Source organism: Aureobasidium subglaciale (genome assembly GCF_000721755.1).
Source record: "Aureobasidium subglaciale EXF-2481 unplaced genomic scaffold scaffold_6, whole genome shotgun sequence".
Classification (NCBI taxonomy): Eukaryota; Fungi; Ascomycota; class Dothideomycetes; order Dothideales; family Saccotheciaceae; genus Aureobasidium; species Aureobasidium subglaciale.
In genome coordinates this window covers 375,440-401,224 of record NW_013566989.1, presented here as the reverse complement: position 1 = coordinate 401,224, position 25,785 = coordinate 375,440, and the positions used below count along the sequence as shown (strand labels likewise).

Genomic DNA, 25,785 nt, shown 5'->3' with positions numbered 1-25,785 from the left:
GTCGAGGAGCCTCTTCCAACCAACGTGCTGTGGCACAAAGCTGCGCAACTTACATGATACTCGACTTTCCTCACCATGCATTGGTGATCCTGGCATGACATCGTCTTAACTTGCGACACTGGACCTTCGACTTCGACAGATTATTTCCTGAGCGATACAGAGGTCAGTGACCGTCGGCCCGTGTCTGCAGGTCCGGAAGAGGGAAAGCCGCGGCCCAGCTGGCTCTTGCAAGAGAAAATTCGATAAAACTGGAATGGCTGGCTCCAACTTTGACTCTAGAGGCTTGCCCCGCATGCGACGAGAGTTGACAAAATTACAAACAGCTTCCTTCTCTCCTTCCACGAGTCCAGCGGAGAAGAGAGGTTGCGGCTCGCACGCGAACACCATGTGGCCGACAGCGATCAACGTGGATACCAATCTTGTTCATCGGCAAGATAAAATGTCCAAAGCAGCGCTATCAAACTAAATCGAGCTTCTGGGAGCATCTCCGTCTCTCCGTAATGTATTTCGTGAGCTCCAGTCATGGGCTGAATATCGCAATTCAACCCTGCGGTACGTTCTCTTAGCGGCGCGGACGCTTCCGTCGACGCTTGAAAGTCTGCGCTGGCAAGTTGCAAGTCGAAACTCCACGGCAGGAACTCTTGCTGCAGAGCTTGAGCTTCCCTCCTATCGTTAAGGGGAGCCCAAACCCCGAACCGCAAGTCTGCGACAGGTTCTTGTCGGTAAAAGCTCGAGTATTCGCGAGGCTCGTGGTTCACTCACGCGGCAGGCGGCACTTAAGTAACTGTCATGCATGAAGCCCAGTCCAATCCATGGCTTTCCTCACGCCTACCGCGTGTGACAGAAGCACATGTGCGACTGACACTTCAAATAGTCTTCGGACGAGCCCCTCAGTAGAGCTCCGGACATGCATAGCATTATTGTTAGAAAAGAGAGTCGTCCGTCCCTCGCTACGCGATGTTGCTCAACCCTTTCTTGTCTTCCCAGCAGTCAGCACCGAGCTGAAGGTGGCTGACGCCAATGGGGTCTCCGTCCGTGTTCTCAACAACCAATCGCATTGATCAACAGTCAAAACCACATCTGCTAGGCTAAGTGTGACCTGAAATTGTTCCTTGCGAACTACATGCCTACTTTGAAACGACGACACGAAATGTACGGCACGAGATGGAACGAACCAAATCCTGATCGCATATGAGATCTTGTCGTGCTCTTGACATTTTAACGTTAATCTCCGGGATACATACACCGTGACATGGTCACTATGGTCACTATGGTCACTATGGTCACTATGGTCACTATGGTCACTATGGTCACTATGGTCACTATGGTCACTATGGTCACTATGGTCACTATGGTCACTATGGTCACTATGGTCAAGATAGGTCAAGCTCTCGGTCAGTCAAACATTATACAAGTCCCAAAGCTATCCACTATCCAAACAGTGTTGTCCGAGTCGAGACAATTACGTCGCTTCTACCAATGTGAACTCTGGAGAATCCCATTCAAGAACTCTCCTTCTGCTTAGCACCTGGGATAGGGTCACACCATGACGGTCTGTTCTTGGTGTAGATTTCCATCCCAGGCTTGCCAAGACCTTCATATGCGTCCTCGTCGTCAAGAGTGCCCATCTTGACAATGTTGATACCAGGCATAGCTTCTACCTGCACGAACAGAACGGTAGGACAGTTTTGGCAGTAGTTGTATGTGACGTCCTTGCCACTGTCACCCTTTCTGGTGAATGTTCTCAACGAGCCCGAGAGGATCTTGTATTTGTCGGTGGGGATCATCAAGTTATATGAGTTGGTCGTACCGGATGTCTTGCGGCAGGGAAGACAATGGCAGGCAGCCTTTGAACGATCAGCCAGGGGAACCTTTCTAATAATCTATATCAGACCACCTTACCTTTGCTGCAGGCTCGCCTTGGTATTCGAACTTGACATCACCGCAGAGACAGCTTCCTTTGGCCATTGTGAGATGTGTAACGATTGTTGGTCTTTAGATAATGGTAGAAATTGATATCAAGTCACTGCGGCTTGATGTGTATTAGGAAGAAGGAAAGCTGCTCGTAGAGGAAGGCTCTCTTGCTTGGCCCCTCGGTTGTGGTTTAGGTTCTCTCCATTTCAGATCTGCATGACGACATTCATGTTTCTGTCTTCAGAGGTAAAGTGTGACCCTGAACCTGACCTCCAACACATTGGAAAGGGCACTCAAGGTCATGATTACCATGATTACCTCAGACACAGCCTTCATACCACGGACAAATTAGGCGCGTTCAATCCGTGAAACCATATGTTCCGATGAGTGGTCTCGCCAATACGTACGTGGCGGTGGCAGACAGCCGTTGAGCGTCATACAGAACTTTGGAGCTAGAAGCTGATATATGAAACGACCTAGTATCAATCTGGCGTCCTTTCGGAGTGACTGGACTGACCTGTGCAAGCGAGTTCTGGTCGAGTCCGACGTTGTCGCAGGAGATGAGAGCAACGCTCAACTAACAGTGCATTATCGGCGTTGCTAGAATTCGGATATCGGCATGTCCTCTGACGCCTCTTACCAGCGATAACAACATCAGGACAATTAAGCGATTAAGCGGGACTGCACATGTACTAGATCACGGTGCTTGAGCGCCTGCCCTATCGGGATCTAAGAATGTTGCCGGGCTGCTTTTAGGCGGTCGATCTTGCTCGCGTGTGTTGTTCCCGTTGCGACTCTGGACTCTGTAAACGGCTCAGACTATTGCTTCTTTTCTTTTGCCTTGCCCGCGACACTCCCTTATAGCACATCTGCGGTATTCTCCTACTGCGACCTGTAACGCTCCTTCTCCTCAGCCGTACCACAGCCCTATCCAATGATCAGTGCAAACCCCATCGGTCACCCAACATGACCACATCACAAGACCAGAGTGACAGAGCTGCCCTTGAAGATGACATGAAAGTCTCATCAGACCCGGACACCGCTCCAATCGTACCCACATCATCCCATGAAAAGACAGACCAGAATCTCGTCTCAACAATCGAACAACCAACAGACGATGGCGATGTCTACTCCGTCTTCACCCCGACTCAGAAGAAGTTCATCGTCCTCACGGCATCCTTGGCCGGATTCTTCTCACCACTAAGCGGATCGATCTACTATCCTGCACTGAACACCATCGCAGACGATCTGGGCATTACAGCCACCAAAGTGAATCTTACAGTCACGACTTACATGATTGTACAAGGATTGGCTCCCATGTTGACGGCGGGCTTCAGTGATGGAGCTGGCAGAAGACCAGCCTACATCGCTTGCTTCGTCATCTATCTGGTTGCAAACCTTGGCCTTGCTCTCCAAAACAACTTTGCGGCGCTACTGGTCCTTCGCTGCTTACAAAGCGGTGGTAGCAGTGGTACTATCGCATTAGCTAATGGAGTCGTGGGCGACATAGTCACATCTGCCGAACGTGGTAGTTATGTCGCCTTTGCCTCCGTAAGCTCGATCTTAGGACCGACTCTCTCTCCGATTCTAGGAGGACTACTCAGTCAATACTGGAACTGGCATGGCATATTCTGGTTCTTATTGGCCTTTGGTGGAGTTTTCTTCATCCCGCTATTCCTATTCTTCCCGGAGACCTGCAGAAATGTGGTCGGCGATGGCTCTATACCGGCTCCTAAGCTCAACTGGAATCTGACGGACAAGATCAGACATGCCAACCGGGAGGAAGCTGGACTAAAAGTACATGAGGCAAAACAGGAAGAACTGCGCAAGAACTACCGACTAACGTTCCCAAACCCATTGACTACACTCGTCGTTCTCGCCGATCTGGAATCGGCCCTGATTTTGATCGCTTCTGGATTGACTCTCTCTTGCTTCTATGCTGTCAGCACGGGCGCATCTACGGCATTCAGGAGTGTCTATGGCTTCGATGACATGCAAGTCGCTTTGATGTTCATTCCCTTCGGAGTCGGAGGTATCGTCTCAGCATTTACAACCGGCAAAGCTGTCGATTGGAACTACCGTAGACATGCGAAACTCAACGGTTTCCCGTTCGTCAAGAATAAGCAGCAGGACTTGACAGAGTTTCCCTTGGAGAAGGCACGATTGGAAATTGCTCTCCCCCTATTTTACATCGGTGCACTCTGCGTCTTGGGTTACGGCTGGGTGATGGACAAGCACGTCTCTCTAGCCGGACCAATCATACTGCTCTTTGTCATGGGATACGCACTCACAGCAGCATTCCAAATCTTGAACATTGTCATGCTTGATGTATACCCAGGACGTCCAGCGACCGCATCCGCAGCCAACAACATTGTCCGTTGCGAGATGGGAGCAGCAACATCAGCAGCCATCATTCCCATGACCAAAGCAATGGGGAACGGGTGGGCTTACACACTACTAGCACTGTTGTTAATAGCGTACTCACCAGCATTGTTGCTCACGATGAAGTCAGGGGTAAATTGGCGACGTGCAAAGAAGCAAAAAGAAGAACAGAAAAAGAAAAGCAATACCGAGGAAACTAGCATTGTAGAGTCTGAAAAATCCTAGAAAGCAAGGAAAAGGAGCCAGGGTATCTTAATTCGCACACGCCATTTGATCTCAAAACAATTCGGACGCCGACTCAATGAGCCGTCAAATCTTCCCATGAACCTCGTTGATCTCGAATGAGTCTTACTTGTAGACGGACTTGCCAATCTCGCGTCTCGACTTGAAAACCTCAAGCAATTTGGACTTCCAAACAGGATCCATATTGAGATGCTCCACCTGATGTTCCTTGAAGAACCCGATGACGAGGTCAGTACGGTGAACGAGCAGCGTACTCCTGATACATTCAGGCTTGACGTCGAAAGCGTAAGCGACAGCCCATCCATGAGTCAACTTGCCGTTCGTCTTTACGATATCGACCGGTGAATCGTGTCGCTCACAGCCAGCGCAAGGCGCAACCTCGCTTGGTTGGAAATCAGTAACTTGGTTGATAGCTTTTCTGACGTGGTACCAGATTGGCACTTTGGAGGGAAGCGTCGACACATCGTATCCATGCCAGACGCTTTGTGGCGGCTCCCAACGTGGAGTCTTCAGCTCTCTTTGACTGACGAGCAGGACAAGGTCTTTGTGGAAGAGCAGCGCTTGCATGAAGAGAATGTCGTATACTTTCGCAATCCTGGGTCTGTATGATATATTGTGATCCATGGTAAGGTGATCCAAGAACTCATGCGGACGCAGCCTCTCTACGGGACGTCGTCGCACTCTCTCATGAAGCGCTCTCTGCTTGTCATGATTGACTTCACTACAATCAGCTGCCTGAAGAGGAAGGGCCGCATATATGACTAAGTGTAGCTCTGGAAGCCACACGCCATGTGATGAGGGGCGTGGCGGCACTTGAGCAGGTGATGGACCTGACACATGAGCCAATTGGGCATGGGTAGCAGAAGGCAGGGAAGCTTGGGTCACGGTAGGCAATACAGCCTGTGATTTAAACACTGTTGCGTGCAGCGCGTCATTCGGCTGATGCTGTGCTGCACTATTGGGTGGAGCCGGGCCCTGGAGCGACGATGGCGAACTCCGGGGCAGTGTGTCCGAGCTAGTAGGCGAGACTTCTTGCGATGTGTGACGAACATGAGCCTGCACGGATGTATGCGAATGCGGGAACGGTTTGAGACCACAGGATGGTAAAGGCTGCGATACAACATGGTGTTGCGGTTGGAATGAACCGTGACCGACCTGAGACTGTAGCAGGTTTTGAGAAGTAGGTAAGCTTGTTGGAACCGCGGATTGCAAAGCGCAAGGCGTAGCAGCGGGGCCGCTCCGTGCAGAGACATGAGGGCGAGGATACGAAGCCGCCCTATCATGTTGTAGCCCAGCTTGCGGTTTGTTCTGTGGATTGAACAGCAACGAGCCTTGGGAACTACCAGCTCGGGACGCCGGGTAAGGTTGATAGCGAGCTTCGCTAGATGGACTGCGGCCGGCGTGGCCTTGTACCGAGTTGATTTGAGGAAAGCTTTGTTGGGATGAAGTGGCACGCGAGCGAAGAAGGTGGTCCAGGTCAGGTTGGCCTGGCTGACGATGCTGGTATTGCCGAGGTGGTTGGTGTTGCTGCTGATGAGGTTGATGGTATTGATTTGACGAATACTGCTGATACTGCTGATACTGCTGCGAATCTTGGTACTGCTGACTTTGTTGATGCTGTTGGATAGGTTCAAGAAGCTGATGCTGCTGAGTCAGCCCAGAGATACTGCGCAACTTGGCAGCGAACTGAGGAGCAAACCGAGAACCTTGTGGCGTCAGGCTAGAAGCCAGCTGTTGACGTTGTTGTTGCTGTGGTATCGGCTCGTGTGTGATCTGTGATATTGGCCTTCCTAGTCGCGGCGCCGAGACTCCATTGCAAGAAATGCTTCCGTTTGGGCTAAAAACCATGATTCTCTTATACGAAACTTGGCTAGCCACAAAAGCTTGTGAACCAGGGGGTGGTGGTTGAGCGTGTTGATGCGTCGATGGAATTGGAGAGTAAACACTTAAAGAGGTTGTGTTCGGATAGAATGTGCGTGGTGCGGTTTCTTGCGACGCTTCCTGCAGCGCGTGGTCTTGCGTGTTCTGTGCCTTGGGGTTGGTGTTGTGCATCCAATCTACGAATCCGCGCTTCTGTTCTCGACCCATGGTTACTTTTGTAGTTGTTGTTGTCTCGGAAATCGATGGGGTGTGTAGCAGAAAGAAGTCGAGCGAAACTTTGTGTTGGAGGCTGTAAAACTTCTCGGTATTGGGCACGTTACAGAATACGCAAGACAACAATGTTTTTAAATAGAGGGCATGAAAATAACAAAGAGCGCATGCCAATAAGACGAACCTTCTCTGGAGTGATGCTGGTTGAGTGTCGCGGCGCTATCATGTGGTCTCAGGCGCGGTGAGAAAGTGTTTGATAATACGGGGGTTAATGACTCTTTTCATTGTACCATGTGGAAGCACATGCCTTCTGGTGGAGCGTTTGAGGACAAACTTGTGAAGTCGATGTCCTCTAAAGGGAAAGAACGCCACAAGCGATCCTAAGTATCTAAGCATGTCTTCTTGCCCCCAGCTTCACCATACGGTCTGCTTTCACTCACTGCTATTGATACACTGCATGAGACTACTTTATGAATCTCGACAGCACTATGGTTGTTTCGTTAAGCTGAGCGTATAGCTATTAAGGGACGGCGTGGCCAGACGCATTGCGAAGGGGGATCATTGGTGGCCATATTTTTGATGCAATTGGCGAATCTGCGATATGGTCAGCTTGAGCAGCTCGAATTGGACCATGTATACATACCTGCTCCTGTACATCGGTAGACTGATTCCCCGAAGCACCAGGCGCAGTAGATTGAGACGAATTCACGCCGTCATAGCTGCTGAGTTCGATTCGTTTACGTCTCTGAGCTTCCTCATCGCTGACAGCCTGGCCAGTGACAGGGTCAAAGACATCGCTTCGCTGTGAGGCTAGACGCTTGAGGTTGTTGGCGACATCAGCAGTAGACAGGTTGGTAGTACTTGAGCGCTGAGCAGCAATGCGAGACTGCTCACGCCATCTCGGGTCAAGCATTTCAACTATACAGGTCAGCATCGAGTCGTGAAAAAGAGAGGCTACGAAACTTACTCTTCATGTGCTGCTCAAGTTCATTGAACGGAATCTGTTGTTTGCAGTTGGGGCAAAGTGCAGTGGCGGCATTCTGTCTGCGAGCTTGGGCACGAGGAACGTAGTCATTGCGGATGCGCATAGGACCTTGACCTCTAGCAGCAGCTTGAGCCTGTTCGGCACGTTGGCGTTCGGCAGCTCTCTCGGCGATACGAGCATCTTCTTCTTGCTCTTGTGCTGTACGAGGTGGTGGTGCGAATCCGTTCTGCTGGGCGGGAGAGAAAGCGGGAGGAGCGGGTGAGTATGAGCTGGGTGCAGGCATCTGAGAAGGTGGTGGCTGGTAGTAGGCTTCTTGACCCGGCATGGCTTCTTCGATACGCATGCCCGAGGGGGCCATGCTCATCTGTGCCTTTTGCTCGAGCGATGCTGACTGAATGTCGTTCAACGATGTGGGTGGAGGCAGTTCTGTTTGATCGTCTGCTTCGGTGAACAGGATCGTCTCCACGACCACAAAGTCGTGCCAATCAATCTGAGCGTATGCGAGTTTCTCCGCCTCGTGCTCCTCCTCCTTCTTGACCTTTTGTGCTTCCTGGAACTTGACCCACTCGGCACGCTTCTTTGCACTCTCGAGGACACGATACTTGTTGTCGACGTTCTTCTCAAGCTCTGCAATGACTTCCTGCTGCTGTTGTCCCTGTGTGTTCAGAATCTCGGTATATTGGTCCACTAGACGCGAAAAGAACTGATGGAAACTGTGCTGTGGCCGAAGGAAATCGAACTGGGGATTTCTGGCCTCGCGCTGTGACAGAGTGGTCATCCATGAGCGGCCATTCTTTGCGACAAACATAGCGGTCAGCTTGATGACTTCGAGATCGACAGAGCTGATGTTGGGCATGCGCGCCGAGAAGTGGAAGTCTGGTGGGGGTGCAGGGCCTTGCTTCTTCTTGGGAGCAGCAACATCTCCTTCACGGCCAGCGGCAATATCTGTGCCTCTACCATCCTTGATCTCTTCTAGTCGCCACAGGTAGAAAGGATGGTATGGATTATCGGGGAGGACGAATTGAAGTTTCGGGTTGTTTTCGGCGCTGTCGCGGATACGTGCTTCGAAAGCTGGACCATTACGAACAATGTAGCCGGCAGTCTTCTCTAGAAGAGTCCGGAATTCCTTTGGCGGTAGAATGACACCTGGCGGAGGCTTGAAATCGGTGTTGTCTGGAGTATCGTTTCGCTCCAGCAGCGGCGCGGGTGCCATTTTGTGGATGAGCTCGACACGTCTGGCGTATTTGCGAGTCTCTATAAGTTGATCGCGTAGAGTCGCCGGTAAACGTGTGAGTTCTCTTGTATGCCGAACTAAACACAAAGAGTACGAGTCGCGTTGTCCAGTCAAGTTGATATGTTCAATAATCTCCAATTCTCATGCGACAAGCAGGCGGACACGAGGACGAACGCTATGACCTCTACGATCATTTTGCCAGCGGATCTCCCCATATCTTATCAGATCAGGAGCTAGGCAGAGCTTCCCGAATGGATGCTCCTATTTTCGTCAGGGCGCCTGGCGGAGCTGTACGTGGCCCCAGTCGCGACAACCGTCAGCTAGTTACACTGGTTTTCGATCCCCCTTGAATCGAATCCTCAGCTCAATCCCCAGTTCTCACCCCTTTCCTTGATCTTGCTTCTTCTTTCCTTGCATCTTTCCCTTCTATTTGCATTTCTTCCACCTCTTCAATCGCGCCTTCCCAGCGTTTGTATGGAGCAAGAAGTCTAACTATCGACTTCCCCGCGACGCCTTTGGAAGCTGCGAAGACCTTCCGCAATTATCCACTTCTAATACAACCTTTTGTCCTTTCAACCATCCACCATGGCCAATCGAGCCGCCAAATCTCCTGCTCGCCAGCCAAACACAAAGGCTGTCTCCAAGCCAAAGTCCTTCGCCTCTGAGGGTGTTGACAACTACGATGTCACGACGCTCAAGTCCGAAGATTGGTTGACCTGCAGTGCCCTCACTGTTGTCGCCCTCTTCGTTCGCTTGTTCCGCATTTCTCAGCCCACCAGTGTCGTCTTCGATGAGGTCCAGTATGTCAATCCAAACATGTTTCCCTTGCTGCAACAGTAAGCTGATCATCCTCTGCTAGCTTCGGTGGCTTCGCTTCCAAGTACATCAAGGGCAAGTTCTTCATGGATGTCCACCCTCCATTGGCCAAGCTCCTCATCACCCTCGCTGGCTACCTGGCCGGCTTCGACGGCGAGTTCGACTTCAAAGACATCGGCAAGGACTACATCGAGCCCGCCGTCCCATACGTTTCCATGCGCCTTCTCCCTGCCCTCATGGGTGTCCTTACAATCCCCATCATGTTCTTGACCCTCAAGGCTTCAGGATGCAAAACCACAACTGCCGCCATGGGCGCCGGCTTGATCCTCTTCGAGAACGGTCTAGTCACGCAGTCTAGACTGATCCTGCTCGACTCTCCCTTGGTCATCTTCACCGCTTTGACCGTGCTCGGCTGGACCTCTTTCACCAACCAGCACGAGCAGGGCCCTTCGAAGGCTTTCACCCCTACTTGGTGGTTTTGGCTGGCTTTCAGCGGTGTTGCTCTTGGAGCTACCGTCAGTGTCAAGTGGGTCGGCCTTTTCACCATCGCCTGGATCGGCAGTTTGACCCTCCTCCAACTCTGGGTCCTCCTGGGCGATACCAAGACAATCACTCCTCGTCTGTGGTTCAAGCACTTCTTCGCCCGTTTCTTCTGCCTGGTCGTCATCCCTGTTTCATTCTACATGAGCATGTTCGCCATCCACTTCCTCTGTCTCGTCAACCCTGGTGATGGCGACGGTTTCATGTCATCCGAGTTCCAGTCCACCCTCAACAGCAAGGGTATGCAGGATGTCCCAGCTGATGTCGCCTTCGGCAGCCGTGTCTCAATCCGTCACCACAACACTCAGGGAGGCTACCTGCACTCGCACACCCACATGTACCCCACTGGAAGCAAGCAGCAGCAAATCACTCTCTACCCCCACAAGGACGAGAACAATGTTTGGCTCCTTGAGAACCAGACTCAGCCCGTCGACTTTGATGGCAACGATATCCTCACTCCCTTTGCATGGGACAACATCGAGCCTACTCTGATCGAGGATGGCGCTGTCCTCAAGCTCTACCACGTCATCACTGACCGCCGCGTCCACTCTCACGACCACCGTCCCCCAGTCACAGACGCCGATTGGCAAAACGAGGTTTCTGCATACGGCTACGAAGGATTCGAGGGCGATGCCAACGATCTTTTCAAGGTTGAGATCGTCAAGCACTTGTCAGATGGCGAAGCCGCCAAGAGCCGTGTCCGTACCATCGAGACCAAGTTCAAGCTCGTCCACATCATGACTGGCTGTGTGTTGTTCTCGCACAAGGTCAAGCTTCCCGATTGGGGTTTCGAGCAGCAAGAGGTTACCTGCGCCAAGGGCGGTACTTTGCCCAACAGCATCTGGTACATCGAAAGCAACGAGCACCCTCAACTCAAGGAAGACGCAGAGAAGGTCAATTACCGCAACCCAGGTTTTTTCGGCAAGTTCTGGGAACTTCAGAAGGTCATGTGGACCACCAATGCTGGACTCGTCGAGTCTCACGCCTGGGACTCTCGCCCACAGTCGTGGCCCATCCTACGCCGTGGTATCAACTTCTGGGGCAAGGACCACCGTCAAATCTACCTGATCGGTAACCCTCTCATTTGGTGGACTTCGACCGTCTCGGTTGTTGTGTACCTGGCATTCAAGGCACTGGCTGTCTTGAGATGGCAGCGTGGATTCAAGGACTACAACAACGTGCCCTTCAAGCGCTTCGACTACGAGGTCGGCACCAGCGTTCTGGGCTGGGCTCTCCACTGGCTTCCTTTCTTCCTCATGCAGAGACAACTCTTCCTGCACCACTACTTCCCTGCTCTTTACTTCGCAATCATCGCCCTCTCTCAGACTTACGACTTCATTACTGCACGCGTTTCTGCTCTTGGTCTTCGTCAACGTCCTGTCATTGGAACCGCTGGTGCAGCCATCTTCCTGGCGCTCAGCATCAGCATCTTCTACATGTACTCTCCCGTCGCATACGGAAATGCCTGGACCAAGGCAGACTGCAGCAAGGCCAAGTTGTTCGACACCTGGGATTGGGACTGCAACAACTTCTACGACAGCGTAAGTAATCTGGAGACTCGAAGCGCGATACAAAATGCTAATTTGTAATGTAGTACTCGGAGTACAAGACGTACGACAGATCGATCCAAGCCGCACAGTCAACAGCGGCAGCATCTCCCGCTGTACAGTTCTCCCACGAAGAGGTGCCCGAGGCGCAGGTAACCAACCGCGTAGACGGCGAAGAGAAGATTGAATACCGTGACGAGGCCGGCAACCTTCTGAACGAAGAACAGGTCAAGGAGCTCGAGGGCAAAGTCTCGTTCTCTACACGCTACGAGACGCGTACCAGACTGGTAGATGCCAACGGCAACGAAATTCACGACGGTCGCGCACCCGCAGAAGAGGAGAGCTTCGCAGGAACAATTGCTGAAGGCTCCAACCAAGAAACTGGTGGAGTCGCCCAGGAAGCTGCGAACGACCAGCCTGCCAGCGTTAATGTCAACGACGACATCGAGAAGGAGAAGAGTGTCGAGGCAAGCACAGTATTTGCAGAGCCAGAGAGCGATGCTGGCACAGCTACAGGCAGAGACGAGCTGTAATGGCGAAGTCCAGTCGTAGGAAATGTCGGGAAAACATCAGGCAACGCAATCATACTAGAAAATTACAAGTGGTAGCAGCTTTAGGAATACTAGCGATATCCAGTCTCTTTTGTGAAGATTTGCTGTTGTATTCCGTGAGTGCCCTCAATGTGCTGAGATTGTAGGATGGTTGGTATTGACGGTCGGTGTTTCCCTCTGTAAGAATGAAATGGCATGTGATGATGACGACTTTGTGGAGAAGGTGGCCGAGAAATAATTGGAAACTCGCATCCCCCAGAACACCAACCAAGATGGCCAAAAAGAAGAGAAAGAACAACGCGCCCCAACCAAGGAGACCGGCACCGAGTGAGAGACGCCAGGTTGTCTCTTACGATGATATCGAAGGAGAGGCAGCGCCCCCCATCCCACGACAGAAAGTCTCGTATGGCAGCGACTCCGACAACGACGACGAGGCCGACCAGGCACCCGATCAGAGACATGCAGTTGTGTCCAAAGAGGCCCTCAAGGAAAGAGAGCGCCCACAAACAGACGTCACCTATGGCCAAGTAGGCGCCTTCCCTGGTCTGGACCCGCGCGACAAGGAGCCGTTCTATGGCCCTGCCAACGATGGTCTAGATTACCTCCGCATGGTCAGGTATGTCTCTTCTGCTCTTTCTACAATCCAACCCTTACTGATACTCTCCAAGATCTGAAGCACGCGGTATCCCACACATCGTCAGCGCACCACCTCCCAAACCGCCTCAGCCTGTCGACTGCGATGATGACGATTACGAAGAGCATGTCGACGACTACGGTGGCTACTACGAGGAAGAGTCGGAAGGCGAACACGAAGAGGGCTGGTACGAAGATGGCGCTTATGTGGCCCCGTCCCTTGCCGCTCCTGTCATTGGTCCCGTCCAGCCAGGCATGAAAGCTCAGGACGCCTTCTACGATGCCATCAAAGCTCGTTTCGAAAGGCTTCGTCACAACCTGCGAGCTTCGCCGTCTATCCACGCTGTTCAAAGTCTAGACGACCAGCACCCAATCTCTCTTCCTTTTGGCAACAGGATGGCTGACAAGGAGTGGAAGCACCATCTTCTACACACCACTCCTCTCCCTGCCCAACTCGCCTCACTTGACTCCCCGTCTATCCTTCGCCTACTGAAGCTTGTCGAAGGTCAAATAGAGAATTGTCGCAAAACAAACATTCCGCCAAACATCGGTCTGTGGGCCTGGTCTTTACTGGCCAAACTGGACGATGTCGGTTTGTTGCAGACCAGAGAAGTCAGCGTAGTTCGAGATTTGGCAAAGATGGCCATCTGGGTACGTATGATGCATCACAAAGCCAAGCACGGTAGGTCGAATGATCCTGATTACGAACACCTCGACCACTATCCAGAGGACAATGCTGCCCAGCAAGAAGAAGGCGAAGTTGTCGACGGAGATCAAGCCGATACCACTCAAATCGATGTGCCACAGGTCAAGCCAGTGGAACCCGCTGTGCAAGCTCGGATTCAAGAAGAGATTACTTCAGCTCGGGATGAGAATGGCGATGCGGCTATGGACTTGGACTACTCTGAAGACCAACTCTTGGATGCCATTGCTGCTAAGAAGCGCCAGCTACAGACCGAAGCTGAAGTTCAAGAGGAAAAGCAGGAACAAGAAGAGTTCCCTGACACTAACACATGTGTGACTATTGACATGCTTGTCACAGTAGCCAGCGAGTTCTACGGTCAGAAAGATCTTCTCGTTGGCCGCTTGGCATGGGACCATCCTACCGATTGAAGCTCTTTTAGTTCTACAAACTCATCATTTCTTCAACAACCATGTCAGTGCTCCAACAGCATATGCATCGACTGCCACTTGCAGCGTCGGCATGATAACAGGGGCAAAATATGCGCTATGGTTGATAGGCACATCTCCTGGACGCCCTTCTGCTGCGACCTTGTCCCAGGTCTCTGGATCGGTGCCGCCATAAGTCCAGAAGCTTGAAGGCTTGCTGATCGCGGTCGCTGTATCATCAGGTCAGCTCACGCGACAGAGTATACATATCAGTGCTTCGGAGGAGGAAGTATATCAAAGGACTCACCCAATATACCAAAGTCTTCGCTACCACCAAGCTTAGTTGCAGAAGCCGTGTATCCCTTCTCTTCCGTTTTAAAATGCTCAGTGAAGCTCTCTTCCAAACGCTGTGTGACCTCGTCGTCATTGATCGTAAGCGGGAAGTTTCGCGTCGTTTCGAAAGTAGGATCCTGGACGGCGCCACTGGCCATGGACTCTGCAGTGACGATCCTCTTGACACTGCTCAAGACCTTCGCTCTCGTCTCTGCGTTGACGGCTCTAAGATCAAGTTTCAGTATCGCGTTATCGGCGACCACGTTTTCCGCATCTCCAGCAATAATGCAAGCACAAGTGACGACAGCAGTATCAGCCGGATCCACCTCTCTGGCAACAATCGTCTGCAACCTCATCACCGTACTCGCAGCCATGACCACTGGATCAACAAGTCTATGCGGCTGACTAGCATGACCACCCTTTCCATGCAAAGTAACCTTAAGCGAGTCTGCCGAACTAGCCATTAACCCTCTCTTTGTGCCCAGTGTGCCAGCTCTCATAGGCATAACATGCCCTCCCAACACGACATCAGGAATAGGCACTTTATCATAAAGTCCATCATCCACCATAGCCTGTGCACCTTGCCCCTTTTCCTCTGCGGGCTGGAAACAAAAGATTAGAGTTCCCGACCAAGTGTCTTGGCTCTTGTAGAGGAGCTCTGCAGCAGCGAGCAAAGAAGTTATATGGATATCATGACCACAAGCATGCATAGTAGGTTTCTCAACGCCTTCGAGATCAATCATTTTCTTGGTGCTTGCCCATTCTAAACCAGTCTTTTCGAGCACGGGGAGACCGTCAATGTCGGCGCGGAGGAGAACGGTGGGGCCAGACCCATTCTTTAGGACTCCTGCTAAGCCGTGTCCGCCAATGCTGGTGTGCAGAGTAACATCAGGACAGGTTTGTTTGAGGTGTTCGGCAATCTTTGCTGCGGTTTCCTTTTCTTGGTGGGAGAGCTCTGGGTTGGCGTGGAAGTGTTTGTAGATGGGGACATACTTGGTGTCCAAGTCCGGTCGGTGGGAGGCGACTACCTTGCTAATGGGATTGTCTTTTGCCATGATCAATTGAATTGTCCAAGTGTGTAATGCTGAGTTGTGGGAAGCTGCGATCTTGCTGTCGAGGTGACTATGGCGATTATATACATACCCCGCAGATGGCTGGCCGCCGGCCGACTTTGGCCGTAACTGTCGATCTGCCGATTGCCTTGAACAGGAAGGAACCTGGCCTATGGACTCAATAAGTTCAGGATGACTAATCTGCAACGATTTGTGAGTTCTTATACGTTGGACTTGTTGTCAAAAATCTCATCACTACAACCTCTGAACCAGATTGAAGATTCACATCAATTGCCAGCTGATACTACCAGCACTGTGTCATCCATTTCATTCTCGAGTATAACAGGTCCCAAAGATCCTGCTAGAACAAACAGATGGCGAGCAGCTGAATCGTCCATGTGGAACGATATCACGATATCACGATATGCCGTAGACACGATCTCGAGTATACGTGCTCTGGATCCCAGTGCCAGTCGAAGTCGCTCGTCGCGTAGAAGAGGGAGATGGTCTCTTTTCTGATGCCTCTGCTTACAGATGCAAGCTGAGTAAGACACCACTGGCGCCGCACCGATGCCAGATATTCCAAGGTCTGCAGGATCCAAACAGAAGTCGCAGTCTATGTCCATGAAGTCATTCAACCGTACTTTCTCAAAGCTGTGTTCATAGATCATATTTTGGATTTCTCCATGTAGGTCCAAGAACTGGAAGTGCTGCTTGCTGTGTTGAGGCAGAAGTACGTGGTCTGACGAATTTGATGAGACGTCCATGTTGCCCATTACATTTTCTGGATGGAGATAAGATTGTAGCGGTGATGGACGTCTTATCGACACAGATATAAGTTTGAAGCGATACGGACGATGAGTCGAACGCGAAGGTTGCCTTGGCGCAGGTCTGGTTGAGAGCTATCATGAGGTGGTTTGAAAACCGACTGTGCCTTCCTACAGCTCAATGTCACCTGTAGCATCATAGAGGAGAGTGAAAGTGACACGGTTCAGCACAGATTAATCATACATAATTACAAACGCCGTTCGGCTCTCCTTGCTGAAGGTCGCTATGATTCTTCGGTTTCTTGGTTGGGCGCGTCTTCCATAATCATGTCCTTCTCAGAAGGCTCTCTCTCTGGCTCGTTCTGCTGCGGTAGTTCCGGCACAACGACCTCTTCTGTAATTGACACAATCGGCGGTTCTGTGGCTTCATTTATGGCGATCGAAGGCTCCTCAGTGGCGAATCCAGGTTCCTCAATGGCTATTGCAGGTTCCTCAATGGCGATTGCAGGTTCCTCAATGGCGATTGCAGGCTCTTGGGTCTCAGCTTGCTCCACGAAATTTTCCGATATTTCTGTGGCGATCGGAACTAGCGTTGTGTGCTCTGTCTCCTCCACAACCGGTGCAGCTATTTCTTCCATGACTGGAGGCGTAGTGTTTTGTAGCTCTTCTGCGAGTGGCGCAGTAGCATCTTTTGATTTTGGTGGTAGTTGCTCCTCTGCCTGAGGCTCTGTGCGTGTGGATTCCATGGTTTCTGGTTTCGAAGCGAGTTCGTCCTCTTCTGCGTGGGGCTCTTCTCCTTCACTGAGTTCACCGTCCTCGTGGTCCTCGCCGCGGTCATCATCCTCACGGTCGTCGTCTTCGTCGCCTTCTTCGCCGTCTTCACCATCTTCATCATCTCCTTCATCGTTGGCGTCTGGTTTCGGATTCGAATCAATGTCCATTGCTGAGTCGTCTGCGTTTGCGTTCAAAGTCGAAGGTGTGGCAACACTAATGCCTCCAGGAGTTGAAGATGCTGCAGCATTGTGGCCGTCGTTAGGATTGAACATGACCTTCTTCTTGCCACGACCAGGTCCGCCCTTTCTGATTCTGCGAGGGGGAATAGGTTTACGTCTCATCGGCTGCTGCTGCTGGAGTAGGTCGGTCGCAACGATGACACCTTCCGCATTGGCGATACCAACGCCTTCGATAACGGTGCCAGGGGCCGCTTGCACCGGTGCCGCGTCGGCCATGATAGCATCTTCCGTGACTTCGCCCTCGATAGTCTGACCCTCGGCAACCAGAACCTCATAAACAGTGGTGTTGCCGTCTGCGTCAGACTTCATGACTTTGGTTTTCCTGGTAGGTGCTGATGATGCCGCAGCGTTTGCAGCTTGGAGTGCTATCTGAGTGTGCAAACTGGGCAGGCCCTTGCGACGCTTGGCAAGAAACTCGCGCTCCGGTTTCTCGAGTTGAGATGGTACTTGACTCCATTTCTTCGACTGCCATCCAGTTTGGACGGCTTCGCCCTCTTCCTCTTCCTCCTGCTTGTCGTCTTCTGTCGGTTCCTGAGGTCTCTTGGCGAGCCTTGGTCTCCTGGCCTCACGCAGTAATTGCTGTGTCCAAGGAGCTAGCTGTGACGAATCGCGGGGCATAGGAAGTTCAGGCCATGCGTTATCACCACCTTGAGCAACCTCGGCCGGTGGTGGTAAGCCCACTATGGTTTCCGAGTGATGCCATTGGCGGACAGGTAATCCTTCAAAAACATCATGATCTGCTTGGGAGCGACCAGAACGGTTGCTGCGGCCTCCAGCGCGGAACTGTTGGGCCATCTATGTCAGTATGGGAATTGGGACCAATTGGCTGGTTGTGCGCCGCTTCCAAGTGAATGCTTTGACTGATGTTGACCAAGATGCATGCGGCTTCGAGAACCTCGTAATCAATGGTTTCGGAAAACAGATTCATATTCTTTTGGATGGGTGTGTACTCGGGCAATGCAATCGGGACAGAGGGTAATTGAGAAAGCATGGCAGATAGGATGTAGTTGGAAGTGAAAGTGAAAGTGAAACGAAAGGAAAGGTTAGGCAAAATGCGCCGAACCCGGGAAGAATAAGGCAAAGAATGGGACGACAAGAGAAGGGAAGGCACGTACAGGAGCCATGACTGTGCTTTTTTACACTTTAGTCCGGGATGTGGTGAGCAGAGATCGCGCGCGCTTCCGTCAGATCAGCTACGTGTCCCTTGACAGTCACTTTGTGGCCTTCGATAATCGACTCTTATTAACGCGGTCTTGCGTGTGATTATTGACTGATAGCTTGGTTGATGACAGCGCGTCTTCTTACGGCCCGAGGACGCGCGACTGGACGTCCGGGAGTTTCGGCGCCCGGCGACACTTCGGCTCGTAACTGCATGCTTAGTCTGCCCTCCCGGCTTCAAAGTTTGTCACGTCTACCATCCTTCTTGATGATCGTAGAGCAGCGACAGGCCGTAGATGGGCACATCCATTGTCCAAAACAAGCCAGCTTGTATAGAGGTGATCTATCTCCGTAAACATGGTTTCAATTCAGGATATCATTATGCTTTGAGACAACTACAAGCGTTATATACATTTAACACATGGAGAGGTAAGCAGCAAGCGGTGAGCTGACATACAAACTAGCTCCTTCTGAATTGAGTCACAACTTGTTCCAGGATCACAGCGAGGTCCACCAAGATTCCTTGTCTCGGCGATCTTCCATAGACTCACATTGAAAAATTCGTCCAGTCTGGGAAGTCACTGTGCATTTCGACAGGTCGGGTTTGATCTACCATTGTTTGAGAGAGAACTGTGGATGTGACAAACTCTGGCACACAGTATATGTGTAGAATGACCATGTTGACTCGACTGATCGTATCGTATGTTTACAGTTCAGCCCAGCAGGGCGATTGGTATTTTAGAAAAGCATATGACCCGTGACTCCACTTCCGCTACTCCCGAACAGAAACAAGCTCAATCCCAGCTGGTATCAGTGTCAGCATTTACCTCGTATGATCATTCCAGCGGTTGTTGGAACTCACCCGTGTTCGGTCTGTCTGACGATATCGCCTTTGTTGCCGGTCTGCTTGCCTGTCTTGCCTCCCTCGACTACCAGCTTGTCTAGCTGGAAGAACTGGCTGACGACGGTTTGTCTCTGGAACCCAGAAGTCAGCAATCGTGACTCGAACCATTGTAGAAGATGTGGAGTGCAGGTATGCAATCGCGCGGTGGTCGCAGAAGAAACTGCACCCCTCCCTCATCCTCGCTCTTGCTGCATTCTGCTACCACTGCGTGAAGCACGCAATACACAGCGACTTCGCATCTTGTCTGCAGACATACCTTCAACATCTGCAACTCTGTGTTTCCCCTTGACAAAAGCTCTTGGATTTTACTCGAGTCTGATTCGGCTACGTGCTGACGGAAAGCATCCTTTGTGCGGCGGACGGCGTACTCGCGGAAGTTGTATGCGGCAAATTGGTTTCCCTGACGCAAGAGCTTGCGGTACTGTATTGATAGGCTGAATTAGCTTGGTGTTCTCTGCGGCGGCGAATCGAGCTGTCGCAAGTTTGATATTCTGGGGCGAGCGATTGGAAAATGTTCGAGACGGGTTAATCGTACCAGGGAGCGGACTTTGACTGGTGATGAACTCATGTTGAGGAGTGTGTATGTGGTGAGGCAAGAGTTTCGTTCACGGTGCTGATTGCGGCGACTTGTTAGCAATGACTTTCTTCTCCAGCTTCGTCGTCGAATAATGAGGCTTTCGCGGGGAAGACAAATTTGACATACCTCTTTAGATGGATCGTAAAAGAATCGCTTGTTTGACGGTCGGATCGCAGTGCGAGATAATTGCTAGGTATATCCAAATGTTGCCGTTATGTCATCAAAGATTGGGTAGACCGAAAGTCCGAAGCTCCGTCCGACTCTCAGCAGATGCTTGGCAAGGTCTGGACTTTCCGACATCTGGCGGATGCTGAGTTCATGAGTGAGAGACAGGAAGAAAGAATCAAAAAATAATTGTGATGCTGAAAAGAGCGAATCGTGCGATTAAAAACCATGTCAAGCCTCGATGCGGCACAAAGAATACCCAAGTGCGTGTCCTGCAAATCCCTCTTTGACGCCGTCCAGGTATACCCACTTCCCAAATTCCATCCGTTGTTTCCTGTATCAATCATCCGCCTTGACTGCTCTCATGGTGCGAGCCATCTTGGCTGCATCCTTGGTCACCGGTCGGACTTTCATCGAGCCTTTTGGTATGCTTCTGTTGTCCATGCTGCGACGAGCTGCCTTGGCCACATGGGAGCTGCCAACCTGTGCATCGTCTGCTCGTGATATCTCTCTGGCCTTGTTCTTGACAGACGACAGTCGTCCGAGCTTCTGAACCTTCTTGGTGGCTTCTGGGGTGCCTTTGGGTTTGTGACCGGTCATCCTGGTGGTGACCTTCTGTACGAAACGCCTGGCTCCGTTCTTGTCCTTGGTAACGGCGGTCGTGGTAATAGTCTTCTTGACTTCGAGATTTGCAGGGAGAATGCCCTCCTTCTGAAGACGTGCAATCTCCTTATCCTTACGAGCTTCCTCGATTCTGGTCTTTTCGATGGTGTCGTCGACATAAACCCAACCCTTGGACATCTGAGGGACCTTGCGCTTCTTGAAAAGCTCCTTATCCACTTCGACTGCTGGAATGGCCCCAAAGAACTCGCCGACTTTGCGCTTCATGCCAGCAGCCATGCCTTCCTTCTCCGTCTTGGTGACGGGCTTGTTGGCATCCTTCGGTCTAGGGCCCAGAACACCGCGGCAATTGGTGGCACCACAACGGCACTCCTGAACGTTCTTAACAGAGTAAGGACTAGAGATTCGCGTTAGTATATTGAGACCGGCACAGGCTGGTATTGGACTTACTCAAAGTTGTAGTCATATGTCAATTCCTCGCCAGTCAAGATGCCACGTTCACCAGCAAACAATGCCATGCGCGGTTGACCTCCGACAAAGCGCTTGAGCATCTTGCAGTTAGGCTCGCAGGAGTGGTTGACAAAGCGAGCGATAGAACCTTTAGTTGCATCAAGAATCATGCCTTGATCAAACTCCATCTGATAGTAGTCCTGCGACGTTGTTAGCGAACGCAAAATCTTACTCTTGTCATCAGGACTTACTGCTTTGTCCTTGTAGTCTTCTCTGATTCTCCTGCCAGCCTCGTTGGGGGTGATGATCTCTCCAGTGTACTCGGTGATGATCTGGTTCGGCTCATAGGATCTGCAAGCGCGAACGCCAAAGCCACGGTCGGGAGTCTTGACGACCTCAACTCCTGCATTGAAGAGATAGTAAGCTGACTTCTTGTCGGCCTTGTTCGCACGCTCCATACGGACTCCGAGTCCTGCAAAGTCACGGTTTGTGCATAAATCTCCCAGGCCACAGTTGTTGGAGTCACATTCGTAGTCCATTGCGCGATTCAGGCAGTGTTCACCACATCCAGGCTCTGACGTTCCAGGAACTGGTGGCGTGCAGATGCACAGAGACCTTTCAAAGTAAGGTTTTCTCCAGTACTCTTTGGCGTCACCGACAAGACGATTTTTGTGGACCTTGCCCCAATCCTTCGGCTTGTCCTCGCCACGCTGATGATATACAGGAGCAAAAACGTCGTAAGGAATGGTGAATGGTCTCTCTCTCTCAAGGTAGGAGAACATGGGTAGTGTGACAAGACTGCTGCGCTTCTCGGATTTGGTAGCGTCAGGAAGGAAGGAGGTTGAGAGAGGGCGAGCTTTGCCAGTGGGCTTCCGCGAAGGCTTAGGAATGGCCTGGTCGTCATAGCTTGTGATGGATTGACCAGCGTACAGTCCTTGTTTCTCGTAGCGCTTTGTCGGCTTCTTACTCTTGGTTGAGAAAACCTGTGGCATAGCAATGCTGAAGCTCGACGAGATACGTGCAAGCTTGCTGGGCCTTTCAACACGCTCGGGTTGATCTTCGACAGTGTTATCGTCCTGTTGTGCCTCCTCGTCTACTTCCTTGGGACCTTCAATGGCCAGCAGACGGCGACTCTGCCTGCGGCCTGTCTTGTCGCTCTCACTTGTCTCTCGCTCTCGTTTGCCAAGCACACTCTTGACTCTACCGATGGCGCGGCCGGTTGTCTCGATGAGCATATCCATTGACGATCTGTGTCGGCGCTTCTTTCTGTCTGGCAGATCACCAGCATCATCGCCGGGCAGGTTGTCCATCTCCCATTCCATGTTCAAAGCTTTGACGCCTTCGTTCAGTAGCTGGCGATTGGGTGTGCTGGAAGAAGGTCCTGGAGCATCGTCGACAAGGGTATCGCCAGAGAAGTTCCGGTTGGCTTTCTCGTGAGCCATTTCGATAGCGGCAGAGGTACGGCGGACGCCAGACAGCACACCCAGGTTATACGATGCAGGACCAGACTTGCGACGTGAGGATCGACGGGTCAAGTCTGCTGCCGCTGTCGCGTCAAGCTCTTCCTTGTCGGTCAGCGAGCCGACATGGTCACGCTCAGAGATGCTTGTAGGAGGCGTGGACATCAGAGCGAGGGCAGCTGATGAGAGGGAGCCTTCACGCGCGCTACCACCGACTTCGATATTGGAAGCAGCGGAAGACGAGCTGGCAGAGCCCGATGACAGTCTTGGAAGAGGGAGGCTCTTCCTTTGCTTTGCCATGGTATCTGATCGACAAACTTGATTTCGAGATGGGTGGTGACTGGAATCAATCAAGGTGGGGAGAGACGCGAGAATGAGACGCGCCGCCGAGAGAGGCCCGTTGCTAATTGATGTACGACCTCGTACGGAGAGCTCTGACCTTCCAGCAAAGACTACTGTCTTCTTGACTGTTGTTCGACGATGAGTTCAAATGGACATGGCTTCCTCCAACAGGCAGGGGTCTTCAGGGATGGGGTGTCGGTTTGTTGTGGCACGGATCGGAGCTGAGTGGAGGATAAAGTTCCCGCGTCTCAGTCGCGTCTTTTGTGGCATTCCGCTCCCCTTAGCAACACCCGCTGCTCAGCATGTGCTTCTGCATGTGCAGCAATATCAGCATCTGCGGCTCGAACGACATGTCAATCGGTACTTGGAGTCTTGGAGCTGAGTTCATTCGCGGATTGGGGTATAGACACAGGCTAAATATATATGTACAACCATGAAAAGAAAGCAAATATGGAATATCACAGGACCGGCATAGTAAACGTGAACAATCGTCGCTGAAGGAGTATCCGCAGACACAGAGCAAAGACAAAAACATGAGTATCTTCATCCTCGAGGGGTATTGTTGATGGGAGTAAGGGTTCTTTGTCCTTGGTAACCGCCGACATTACTGGCGGCAGTACCACTTTTGATCTCACCCATCTCCACATCACCGTCCTTCTCCGACTGCTTGGCCATCTTGGACCTTCGCTCTCCAAGGCGTTGGTCGCCATCTTCGTAACGGTGTCTGAATCGCATGTATGTCGGCGGACGAGGTCTTGTGAATACGCTGGACCAGTTTCCCAAGATCGAATGCTGACTGAACGGTCGGTGACGATCCTTCTTTTGGAACTTGTGACTATTGAGGTATTCTCTTGTGGTCTCGCCTCTGCCCATGAGGAAGAGATGGTAGCCCCAAAGACTCATAGGATATGTCAGAATGAGAAACGAGTACACACACATGGCAGCTGGGACACGCCAAACATTAAGAGCATGACCAAAATCGGAGTCGTTCCTCTTCATCCATACGAGGATGTGCGTGAGACTGGCTGCAAGTAGGAATAAGCCTAAGAATGTTCCGGATGCGACGAATGTGAGAAAATAACGGTAATTGCGACGACCAACACAGTTGTTGAGCCAAACGCAATGGTGATCCTGAGTCTCGATACACGAGTCACAGATGCGGCAGTGGTGGGCACGCGGAGGTCGCCAGATGTTGCATGACTTGCAGAACTTGATGGGAACCTCCATAGCAGTAGTGCTGCTACCACCTGCAGATGGGGCAAAGGACCTAACCGTGACCCATTCTGTGGTAGATGGCCCAACAGCTAGAGGATCCTCATCCGCTGGGGGAGGAGGCTGAGGATGGAGATTACGTGGGATGATCTGCAACAATGGGTCAATACATGATGTCTTAAAGTGGAGCCGCGAGCAACTTACTCCCGGTTCGGAAAATGAGGCGTGGAGATAAGAAGAGATACAGATGAAGAAGACGTAGGCAAAAAGGATGGGTATCGCTGGTGAAACATGATGCCATAGCCACGGCGCACTGTACTATGTTAGCTGGCGAACTACGGGAGACGTGCCGGGTGGATGCTTACGAAAAGCCAAAGAATAAAGCAGCAGGGATTATCGCAAGAAGAGCAGTAAAGACATTAAGCGGCCGCTGCCGGGTATTAATAAGTCTGCCACGCAGAAAGAAGACGGCATTGCCATTGAAGTATTGGTAGTTCTTTCCAGAAGTTAATTGGGAGCCCGACGGGACCGGAATAGCTCTGTTGGTTGCGGGTGAAGGCGGTACAGAAGGTAGCTTCTCGTGGCCATCTCGATCGACACTCCGGCCATTAACCCTGCTCGAACGACTTTGGCGGCTCCATGATGGACGCAGAGAGATGGGCGACTTCTGTGCTTGCAACGAAGACACTGATTTGGTAGTGCCATCTATGTCAAGCATAGGCGGCTTTCTCAACGGGTATTGACTCTCCTGGCTCTTAGCACTTCCGAAGGGCTGCAGGTCCCGGTTGACATCATAGGTCGTGGTCCCCGTTCCTCGAGAGGTAGGCAACGGGGGAGCGTCCGGGTCAATTCGAGGCCTATTGCTTTGTTCCAGAGTTACGATTGACGCATTGCTATTACGAGAACGGTGAGTTCTGCGTCCACTGTCGATGCTTGGTCTTGCTATTGGGAGCGGCGGGTTCTGGGAAGCGGTAGGTGGTGGAGATTGCGGTTCGGTACGTCTCGGACTAGTTGGCAGGAAAGCGCTCGATATGAGATTCGGCACATGAGTACGACGAGAAGGGTCGTTCTGATAGCTGCCACTGCCGCGACCAGCCAAGGATGGTACGGGAGAGCCGACGCGAGCCTGGGGAGCGGCAGATCGTGTGCGAGAAGTCGAGTTGAGCGTGTTGGAAGTGGGTCGAGATGGCGGAAGTCCTGCTTCTCCTACAGGGCCGGTGGTGGTAAGGACAGTATGTTGATGGTCGCCGTTCAGGCCCTCGTCGGCAGTGGAAAGTCCAATGTCGGCCATGATCGTCAAGCGCCGGCGATGATCAATACATGTCCTAAGTATCGCCTGGCTTTGTCGATTGGCCTGTTGATGGCGTACGATTCCCTCTAGCACACACAAAAGCGACAAGATTCTGAACCGAAGGGAAACAGAACAGTGACTTGTTTGCTTGCAGGAAGTCGACGAGGTAGACCGCGATCCGCGCCGTTTCCAAATTGCACTGGCCGAGAGTTAGTCAAGCCCGTCCGTGCCACCTGAACTTTATCAACACTATTAATTTACCACCATTCTGTGGAGGCCTCGGCAGACACAACTACTGTACGTACCCGGGCTTTCTATCGAGGCTTTCAATGGGTATATGATTCGATGTGAAAGACGCTGTCTACAAAGTGATAGTGGTAAGTTGACACAGGTC

General features: G+C 51.7%; 12 protein-coding genes across 12 annotated transcripts; 3 read left to right on the top strand and 9 right to left on the bottom strand.

Moving 5' to 3' along the window:
- Positions 1-1,327: 1,327 nt before the first annotated feature.
- AUEXF2481DRAFT_38288 (uncharacterized protein) lies at positions 1,328-2,459 on the bottom strand. Its single transcript, XM_013489940.1, has 2 exons — positions 1,903-2,459; positions 1,328-1,847 (listed from the first exon to the last, which is right to left on the bottom strand). Exons 1-2 carry the CDS (start codon positions 1,966-1,968, stop codon positions 1,503-1,505), a joined length of 411 nt encoding a protein of 136 aa, XP_013345394.1. The 5' UTR covers positions 1,969-2,459; the 3' UTR covers positions 1,328-1,502.
- A 469-nt stretch (positions 2,460-2,928) lies between these two features.
- On the top strand, positions 2,929-4,521 carry AUEXF2481DRAFT_63918 (uncharacterized protein; the record flags this gene model as incomplete). Its single annotated transcript, XM_013490024.1, has 1 exon — positions 2,929-4,521. The coding sequence occupies one exon, from the start codon at positions 2,929-2,931 to the stop codon at positions 4,519-4,521; it is 1,593 nt and encodes a 530-aa protein (XP_013345478.1).
- Positions 4,476-6,885, bottom strand: AUEXF2481DRAFT_38286 (uncharacterized protein). Its single transcript, XM_013489939.1, has 2 exons — positions 6,815-6,885; positions 4,476-6,612 (listed from the first exon to the last, which is right to left on the bottom strand). The coding sequence occupies exons 1-2, from the start codon at positions 6,854-6,856 to the stop codon at positions 4,645-4,647; spliced, it is 2,010 nt and encodes a 669-aa protein (XP_013345393.1). The 5' UTR covers positions 6,857-6,885; the 3' UTR covers positions 4,476-4,644.
- A 303-nt stretch (positions 6,886-7,188) lies between these two features.
- AUEXF2481DRAFT_3568 (uncharacterized protein) lies at positions 7,189-8,828 on the bottom strand (the record flags this gene model as incomplete). The annotated part of the gene is made up of 3 exons (XM_013489781.1): positions 7,189-7,224; positions 7,274-7,548; positions 7,598-8,828. 3 exons carry the CDS (start codon positions 8,826-8,828, stop codon positions 7,189-7,191), a joined length of 1,542 nt encoding a protein of 513 aa, XP_013345235.1.
- A 297-nt stretch (positions 8,829-9,125) lies between these two features.
- AUEXF2481DRAFT_38283 (glycosyltransferase family 39 protein) lies at positions 9,126-12,390 on the top strand. The gene is made up of 3 exons (XM_013489938.1): positions 9,126-9,649; positions 9,709-11,746; positions 11,800-12,390. The coding sequence occupies exons 1-3, from the start codon at positions 9,435-9,437 to the stop codon at positions 12,283-12,285; spliced, it is 2,739 nt and encodes a 912-aa protein (XP_013345392.1). The 5' UTR covers positions 9,126-9,434; the 3' UTR covers positions 12,286-12,390.
- Positions 12,391-12,575: 185 nt separating this feature from the next.
- Positions 12,576-14,049, top strand: AUEXF2481DRAFT_28003 (uncharacterized protein; the record flags this gene model as incomplete). The annotated part of the gene is made up of 2 exons (XM_013489865.1): positions 12,576-12,919; positions 12,972-14,049. 2 exons carry the CDS (start codon positions 12,576-12,578, stop codon positions 14,047-14,049), a joined length of 1,422 nt encoding a protein of 473 aa, XP_013345319.1.
- A 24-nt stretch (positions 14,050-14,073) lies between these two features.
- On the bottom strand, positions 14,074-15,434 carry AUEXF2481DRAFT_3565 (uncharacterized protein; the record flags this gene model as incomplete). Its single annotated transcript, XM_013489780.1, has 2 exons — positions 14,074-14,276; positions 14,354-15,434. The coding sequence occupies 2 exons, from the start codon at positions 15,432-15,434 to the stop codon at positions 14,074-14,076; spliced, it is 1,284 nt and encodes a 427-aa protein (XP_013345234.1).
- Positions 15,435-15,576: 142 nt separating this feature from the next.
- On the bottom strand, positions 15,577-16,345 carry AUEXF2481DRAFT_615917 (uncharacterized protein). The gene has a single exon (XM_013490113.1). The coding sequence runs from the start codon at positions 16,205-16,207 to the stop codon at positions 15,719-15,721; it is 489 nt and encodes a 162-aa protein (XP_013345567.1). The 5' UTR covers positions 16,208-16,345; the 3' UTR covers positions 15,577-15,718.
- Positions 16,346-16,471: 126 nt separating this feature from the next.
- Positions 16,472-18,350, bottom strand: AUEXF2481DRAFT_38281 (uncharacterized protein). Its single transcript, XM_013489937.1, has one exon. It carries the CDS (start codon positions 18,004-18,006, stop codon positions 16,483-16,485), a length of 1,524 nt encoding a protein of 507 aa, XP_013345391.1. The 5' UTR covers positions 18,007-18,350; the 3' UTR covers positions 16,472-16,482.
- A 380-nt stretch (positions 18,351-18,730) lies between these two features.
- On the bottom strand, positions 18,731-20,062 carry AUEXF2481DRAFT_38276 (uncharacterized protein). Its single transcript, XM_013489936.1, has 5 exons — positions 19,977-20,062; positions 19,809-19,886; positions 19,530-19,694; positions 19,232-19,344; positions 18,731-19,173 (listed from the first exon to the last, which is right to left on the bottom strand). Exons 2-5 carry the CDS (start codon positions 19,839-19,841, stop codon positions 19,164-19,166), a joined length of 321 nt encoding a protein of 106 aa, XP_013345390.1. The 5' UTR covers positions 19,842-19,886; positions 19,977-20,062; the 3' UTR covers positions 18,731-19,163.
- AUEXF2481DRAFT_616729 (uncharacterized protein) lies at positions 20,055-23,244 on the bottom strand. Its single transcript, XM_013490112.1, has 3 exons — positions 21,338-23,244; positions 21,087-21,286; positions 20,055-21,033 (listed from the first exon to the last, which is right to left on the bottom strand). The coding sequence occupies exons 1-3, from the start codon at positions 22,844-22,846 to the stop codon at positions 20,355-20,357; spliced, it is 2,388 nt and encodes a 795-aa protein (XP_013345566.1). The 5' UTR covers positions 22,847-23,244; the 3' UTR covers positions 20,055-20,354.
- Positions 23,245-23,431: 187 nt separating this feature from the next.
- AUEXF2481DRAFT_27999 (uncharacterized protein) lies at positions 23,432-25,391 on the bottom strand (the record flags this gene model as incomplete). The annotated part of the gene is made up of 3 exons (XM_013489864.1): positions 23,432-24,250; positions 24,305-24,413; positions 24,466-25,391. The coding sequence occupies 3 exons, from the start codon at positions 25,389-25,391 to the stop codon at positions 23,432-23,434; spliced, it is 1,854 nt and encodes a 617-aa protein (XP_013345318.1).
- Positions 25,392-25,785: the final 394 nt, after the last annotated feature.

What these genes read in the sequence shown, in the direction of transcription:
- AUEXF2481DRAFT_38288 (XM_013489940.1), bottom strand. Translation starts at nt 1,968, where the DNA reads ATGGCCAAAGGAAGCTGTCTCTGCGGTGATGTCAAGTTCGAATACCAA. An exon ending in AAGGCGAGCCTGCAGCAAAG is followed by an intron (nt 1,848 to 1,902) that starts GTAAGGTGGTCT and finishes GATCGTTCAAAG; the next exon opens with GCTGCCTGCCATTGTCTTCC.
- AUEXF2481DRAFT_38286 (XM_013489939.1), bottom strand. Translation starts at nt 6,856, where the DNA reads ATGATAGCGCCGCGACACTCAACCAGCATCACTCCAGAGAAG. An exon ending in CCAGCATCACTCCAGAGAAG is followed by an intron (nt 6,613 to 6,814) that starts GTTCGTCTTATT and finishes GGTCGAGAACAG; the next exon opens with AAGCGCGGATTCGTAGATTG.
- AUEXF2481DRAFT_38283 (XM_013489938.1), top strand. Translation starts at nt 9,435, where the DNA reads ATGGCCAATCGAGCCGCCAAATCTCCTGCTCGCCAGCCAAACACAAAG. An exon ending in GTCGTCTTCGATGAGGTCCA is followed by an intron (nt 9,650 to 9,708) that starts GTATGTCAATCC and finishes ATCCTCTGCTAG; the next exon opens with CTTCGGTGGCTTCGCTTCCA. An exon ending in GCAACAACTTCTACGACAGC is followed by an intron (nt 11,747 to 11,799) that starts GTAAGTAATCTG and finishes TTTGTAATGTAG; the next exon opens with TACTCGGAGTACAAGACGTA.
- AUEXF2481DRAFT_615917 (XM_013490113.1), bottom strand. Translation starts at nt 16,207, where the DNA reads ATGGGCAACATGGACGTCTCATCAAATTCGTCAGACCACGTACTTCTG.
- AUEXF2481DRAFT_38281 (XM_013489937.1), bottom strand. Translation starts at nt 18,006, where the DNA reads ATGGCCCAACAGTTCCGCGCTGGAGGCCGCAGCAACCGTTCTGGTCGC.
- AUEXF2481DRAFT_38276 (XM_013489936.1), bottom strand. Translation starts at nt 19,841, where the DNA reads ATGAGTTCATCACCAGTCAAAGTCCGCTCCCTG. An exon ending in CAGTCAAAGTCCGCTCCCTG is followed by an intron (nt 19,695 to 19,808) that starts GTACGATTAACC and finishes CTATCAATACAG; the next exon opens with TACCGCAAGCTCTTGCGTCA. An exon ending in CAGAGTTGCAGATGTTGAAG is followed by an intron (nt 19,345 to 19,529) that starts GTATGTCTGCAG and finishes TCTGGGTTCCAG; the next exon opens with AGACAAACCGTCGTCAGCCA.
- AUEXF2481DRAFT_616729 (XM_013490112.1), bottom strand. Translation starts at nt 22,846, where the DNA reads ATGGCAAAGCAAAGGAAGAGCCTCCCTCTTCCAAGACTGTCATCGGGC. An exon ending in AAGACTACAAGGACAAAGCA is followed by an intron (nt 21,287 to 21,337) that starts GTAAGTCCTGAT and finishes ACAACGTCGCAG; the next exon opens with GACTACTATCAGATGGAGTT. An exon ending in ACATATGACTACAACTTTGA is followed by an intron (nt 21,034 to 21,086) that starts GTAAGTCCAATA and finishes GCGAATCTCTAG; the next exon opens with TCCTTACTCTGTTAAGAACG.